The sequence below is a fragment of the Malurus melanocephalus genome, unplaced genomic scaffold (genome assembly GCF_030028575.1).
Source record: "Malurus melanocephalus ecotype Western Australia unplaced genomic scaffold, MMel_1.1 scaffold_277, whole genome shotgun sequence".
NCBI lineage: Eukaryota > Metazoa > Chordata > Aves > Passeriformes > Maluridae > Malurus > Malurus melanocephalus.
In genome coordinates this window covers 690,113-696,345 of record NW_026623509.1, presented here as the reverse complement: position 1 = coordinate 696,345, position 6,233 = coordinate 690,113, and the positions used below count along the sequence as shown (strand labels likewise).

The window sequence follows — 6,233 nt, the reverse complement described above, 5'->3', positions numbered from 1 at the left end:
GGCTGCTTGGTGGTGTGACACAGTGGAGAGGTTTTACTCTCATCTTCTCTGAGACCTTTCTGTCCTTGGAGGAGTTATTTTTCCCAACCCCAGTGCTTACCTTTGTGTCACCTGTACACATCAAACACAAGTATGGGGTTGCAGYATGGGCAATGCTTCCTGCTCTGAAATACGGACAGAGAAAAGGCAGGGTTAGCAAGTGACACCTGTGGCTCACATCACTAAGAACTGCTGYTCCTTAGAGCAGTTTTGGGACATATGCAGTCAAGGCAGATCATACAAGCTGTATTTTTAATTATGCCTGATTGTCGATTCCTATCCCCATCATTTTCACCCACAGTATGAACTGCTGCATGAAAGCTCACACAGCCCAAAACTTCTAAGGCTTCTGAGCAGACATCCTCAAGCCCAAATTTCATAATGGTTTTGCATCCTTTTTTTCTCCTTTTCCCTGCAGACAAAGAAATAGGTCTGCTGAGTTCACTGTTTCATTGAGTATTTGTATGCACTTTTAGAAAAATGTTGTAACAGTCAATAGGTTTTATCACATTATTCCACCACCTGGCCAGTCCCTACTGTGCTGAGCAATGCAGCATTGGGCTCTTAGGGTTTTTGGATTTTCTCCTTGTCTCTGTCTGTCATGTGCAGTCTCCAAAGGATTATTTCTCAAAATCTCAGCASCCTCTCACCTCCCCCCTAGACACAGACACCTTCCTACATCTTCCTTGTTCATCTGCAGGGAAACGAATACTATTTTCCATCCCCACAAGGACTGGAGAAATAGCTTTTCCCACCACCCAGTTTTTACCCTTTGAAGGTGCCATAGCTGGAGGCATTGTCCTGGGAGAGGGAACCTTGCAAGGCATCCACCATTCCAAKGTCTTGTTTGGGAAGGGACGGCTCCAGCCCCTGGGCTCTGGACTGGCTGCTTCTGCCGGACGCAGCCCGCGAGGTCCGGGCTGGCTGCTTTGGCTCAGCAACGGGACCAGTGTCCGACCCCACACCAAAACCTGGCTCTGGTGCTGGTGTTGCCACGATGCCAGTGGGGCTGGCAGGCAGTGGGGAGCCAGTGGCAGCTGCGGGAGAGGTGGGACCTTGTCCAGCAGRGAGACAAAACAAAAAGCAGGGAGAGAGGAGCAGAAGTTTATTGTCTTTGGTTTGTTTGTTTCAAATCCTGCTCAGTGCCAAGGTTTGCCAAGAAGGTTTGTAACAGTGACTCTTTTCTTTTCATGTCACTTATTTTTAAGAGGGAATCCACATGGAAATTAAAGCAGCAACACTTGCTGCCTATGTAATGATCAAGTAAAATAATTAACTCAGCTCCGGTGCCAAGCCAAAAATGCTGAGAAATCCATCTGAATTGRGTATAAATAAATTATTGGAGCAGCTTACTGACCAAAGGCTGCATAAATACAATGAACCATGTACCTGGAGGGCAGTAAAGACAAATACGTTCCTCTGTTTAAGCAATATTGCTAATTACACTTCCTTCTCTTCAAGAGCTRAGATTTCAGGTAAAGTGTTTTAAGGTTTGCATTGAAATCCTAAGAATTGGCAACCTCATTTAATTTTCTTGTGCCCTCCTTGGAACTGGCTCTATCACCTCAAATCCTGACCCACACCCTCACTCCAAGGAGCTCACTATGGCCATCACTGATCTCCTTGACAGCCACAAGAGTTCAACTCTTGCCCAGAATAAGCTGTAAAATTACTCTGCAGGGGATGTTGGTAAGAAACCTGGAGCTTTGCTCGCCATACCTGTGGGGTGAGGTTCAGCCAGTCCTTGTGAGGGCGCTGGGGCAATGGTACCAGGCTTCTTGTCAGYGAGAGTCTTGTTTTGCCCTCCCTGAGCCACAACAGCAGATTCAATCTTTGCCCAATAAACRAAGTATGACTGGACTATGGAGATGCTGTTAAAACATAATCAGGCAAGAATTTACTGGCTCTATAGCATTAATAAAACATCTGACTGTTTAGCTAATCACAAAGACTGCTTTCATCTGAAGAGAGAACCAACGCAAAAGTGTTTTAAAGGATTAGCCTGTCATACATTTTCTATTACAAATAAAAGATACCATGACCCGTWAGAAGGATTCAGGGTGAAGAATCACCACTCATAATTAAGATCAGTCAAAAAATGTGTAGGATCTTAAATTAAAAAAAAAAAAATTAAAAGCTGTATTACATTCATCGTGTTGATAGAAGTACATTTGTAAWACTTGGACTGGCTCTGCTTATAATCTTCTGTAGGCAGGGAAACAACAGTGGTATTTACTAATTAAAACAAGCCAATGTTACTTGTACAAACAGCAGAATAGGTAAGGGGAAGAAAAAGTCTCTCCTCTCAGCCCTCTGATATTTGAGCCTGCCTAATCATCTGCTTTTTGTCAGGYGCCAAAATTGCATTGGCCAACCTTTAACTTCACCCAGAGACTCTTATTTAAACTGGAGATTTTGGGAGAATTTCAGCTCAGATGGCTCAGCTGATTCTGAGAATTAGCTAAGGGGAAACCAACCTGGGTTTTCCAGTACCAGATGACTCTTACAAAGCATTTTTAAGCCTAACAGGGCAAAAAGGGAGAATCTATCAGAAATCGGTTTGGAGGGTCAAAAGCCAGAGTGTGAAGGAAGTGTCTGAGTGGGTGGCTAGGACTAGGTCTTGTTGGGGTTTGTTTGGGTTCATTTAGGTTAATAGTATTGTTTTAAACTTTAAAAGTATTTTCTGAGCAAAAGCAATGGCAAAAAAATTGGAAATTCCAGGCAGCAATATTTCTGTTTCAATTAATTTTTCTTGAATCACAATGAGATGCTGAAGCCACAGCACTCCCCAGGAAAGTCATGTTTTGGGAAGCAACTAAGGATCTGGCCAAGCAGTTTCTAAGTGGTTTTGTGAAAACAAAATATAACAATTTAATCTCTTTTGAAATGAAAAGCCACTGTGCTTTCTCTAAGGCAGTCAATTAGAAGATGTTTAATTTCATTCCAAACTACCAAACTTCCAAAATTCAGGAACAAACTATTTGGACAGTTTTGAACTTTGGTGCAAAATAGAGATGTTAAGTTTTGGCACAGTGCTCATTCTCTTTCTATTGTGAATAATTCTGTTTACATTTAACTTTTCTTAAAACTACCCTTTTATTTAAGATGTAATATACAAGATTATCCTGTAGGCAGGGAAGTCGTATAGGCTGTGTTAATTACAGACAGGCAGCATGGTCACAGTTCTCCCTTTATGCCTTAATATTTCTACATGCTTAAGCTGTCATCTTCCAGTGTATCTATTCTGAGAAAATAGTGACCATGTAAATAAAAAGCAACACTACCCAGCAGATATTAATGGTGATTTATGTGCCAGGTATGATATTGTTGCAGYATTTGGTAAGTATTCAGGTATGTTGGGTTCACGGTACATAAACCACCTGTCAGATGGAAACAAAAAGCCAAGCCTTTAACTGAGAAGACACAAATTCTGATTAGCAACCAGCATGTCCTTACAAAAACTTGATGTCTCCAATGGGCTGGTCTGGTGCTTTCCATACAAAGGACAGGTTTCTCTTCAATGACTTGTCTGAGTGGGTGACAGTGTCACCATCTTCAAAACAAGTCAGCAGCTTGGAACCAGGAGGCAGGAAGATGAATGTGCCAGCAATTTCATTGTTGGACACTTTGCGAGCTTGCAGCATAAAGCCCATGTAATCCCTGGTGCTTCTCACTGTCACTGGAAGACAAAACATGGGACAGGAAGGGATTTGTCTTGCTGTTATGGAGTGAATTGCCTGCAATGGAGTTTCCAGAGGCAGCATTGAATCCAAAAGAAAACTTTGGGTAATACTACTGAAAACACCTTACTGTCTTTGTCCTCACAGTCTGTCTTGGACATGCTGGATAGAGAAGGCCAGAGACTTTTACCTTTGGTTTTGCAGTGTGTAGTTGCACACAGAATTTGCCTCAATCTTCGCCCCCATCCSTCCTTGATGGTAAGCTGTTAGCCACGTTGGATTAGGCAGCAGGCAGCCATTTTTGAGGAAGCAGGTTTGGACTCCACTCTGTATGTACACAAAAGCTCATATTCTGCTCTCAGAGGGGTTTTGTTTTGCACAGGGATGAACAAGCAAGTGGCCAAGCTGGGGAATGGTGCCTCTCAGCTCTGTCTGCAGCWGCCTCAGGAGCAGCAATTCCAGGGATGGGGAATGCTGCCAACCATGCTCAAGAATCAGGTAAGTCACCCAGACCCCTTGGAGTGGTGCAAAGGGGCTGGGAAGGTGACTTTTTACCCTCTGGAGGTGTCTCTCATGTGCCATTGCATGTAATGAGCTCTGGTATTGTTGAGACACAGTTGAGATAAATCAAGCCCACCCAAAGCACCCATGCTGCAAACAGAAATCCTCTGTAAATTATGTCCTAATGACAAGAGAGGTGTTGTAGCTCACTCAGTGCTGTTATCCCTCTTCCCAGACCTCACAGAGATTAGCCCCACTACTTGAAATTAGTTATTGTGTATTTTTCAGATGCAGTAATGAGAAGCTGTTCCTTACCTGGAACCTTGTCTCCTGGGAMGTAGAAGGACATGTTGGTGTGGACAGTGACATAGTTGTTGTTGGAGCTGTGCAGCTGCACCCTGAGGTGCCTGGGCATCATGTCAGTGCAGGCAGAAAGGCTCGCGCCGTGCGAGAAGGCGGCTGCACAGGAGACCAAGCACAGGGTGGTGCAGGCCCAGCCAATAATGGCAGTGTGGGCTCTCCTGCCATCCTCCATCCTACAGCAGGAAACAACATGGAGTTTCACTTCAAAGCAGTGGCTTYCCAAATGGTGCCATTGATTTATCTGCCCTCCAGAGCTACCCTCCCCGCTGGCTTTAAACAAAAGGGARTAAGTGATCTCTGTGGCACCTGGAGCCATTTTAGGAATCCACAGCATTCAGAAGTAAATTGTTGAGGCTGGGAGAGGGAAGAGGCCCCACAACAGGATGTATTCCTTGTGAAGTTGCCCACGGAGGGAGCAGTCGGKGAAGATTTGCTCTAAAAAGTCTTGTGGGTGTTAGGAGAAGGAGTAGACTCTGCACAGCCACACTCAGCACCCTTCACCATTCCCAGCCCAAATTACAGTCTGATCAATGCAGGAAACATCTGCCCCTTGGATCTGCAGAGCTGCTGCAGGGCCCATTGCATGTGGGGCTGGTGCATGGGGCAGAGCCTGTCCCTGCCCACTGTCAGAGTGCCTGTGTCCCTACAGTGGCAGCTCAAAACACATTCCAGATTAACCAGTGTATTGTGCYATTTTCAAAATGTGCTTTTCAAAGTGAAGCTGAAGGGTGAGTGTGTGGATATTTTAATGCAGGTACTTCTGATTTTAATGTAGCACTTTCTAACATCTTTCCAATATGCAGCTTTTCCTGCCTTAGATGTCATTACACTTAGTCAATGAGTAAATGTAATAAATCAGAGGAAACAGAGGCTGAGGAGGTCTAGCTTATACCTCCCTCTCAAACACTTCTGAAACTTGCCAGCGGATTAATGRAATGCTACTGCATGCGAAACAGCTCATGCCCAGCGTGAAGCAGCAAGTAGATGGATGCAGTTTAACCATCCACAGCCAAGCATCCTGCCACTCCAACCAGTTGTGAGCCAGAAGATGTTGTGGGAGTCACGGGAGCCTTTGCTAACTCTCCCAGCCCTGCTGGACCAGCGGCAGGATGCCTCCTCTTCTTGGAGTCAGCCTTCCCTCCGGGCACACTTAAACCTCCCTTGTTGGGTGGGATTTCTCAAGGAGTTCATGGCAGTAGCCCCGAGCAGCAGCTCTTTCCCTTGGGTGTTGCCCCCGCTGTGCCGTTTCCCRTCTCAGCCCCAGCCCTCCCGTTCCCATCCCGGCCGGGAAAGCAGCGCTGCTCCCCGGGGCTGCCCGGGCTCAGGCTGCCGGTGCCGCCGGCGCTTACCTTGGGACACGTTCGYTGCCGGGCTCGCTGCCACCACTGCCCTGCCAGGCAGCCGGAGACCCATCCTTTCAGGGACCTTCCTCGCCTGCTCCTCTAATGGGAAGCGCGGCAGCTGTTACTGCTAATACCCACCACCCTCGGCAGCTCTCTGCCTGTGCCCAAATCCTGCTTTAATCATATTAGATTTTTTTTCTTCACATCCCTCACCCCTCTTTTTTTTTTTTTTTTTTTTTTTTTTTTTTTTTTTTTTTTTTTTTTTTTTTTTTTTTTTTTTTTTTTTTTTTTTTTTTTTTTTTTTTTT

At 45.3% G+C, this 6,233-nt stretch overlaps 1 protein-coding gene across 1 annotated transcript in view; it reads right to left on the bottom strand.

Annotated features, from left to right (window-relative positions):
- Positions 1 to 4,755, bottom strand: part of REELD1 (reeler domain containing 1) — a 7,433-nt gene extending 2,678 nt beyond the window's left edge. Inside the window, exons 1-4 of the mRNA XM_057376290.1 lie at positions 4,536 to 4,755; positions 3,496 to 3,718; positions 1,759 to 1,910; positions 809 to 1,094 (exon numbers count right to left, since the gene is read on the bottom strand). Coding sequence (XP_057232273.1) covers positions 809 to 1,094; positions 1,759 to 1,910; positions 3,496 to 3,718; positions 4,536 to 4,755 — 881 coding nt within the window. The remainder of the gene's footprint in view (positions 1 to 808; positions 1,095 to 1,758; positions 1,911 to 3,495; positions 3,719 to 4,535) is intronic.
- Positions 4,756 to 6,233: the final 1,478 nt, after the last annotated feature.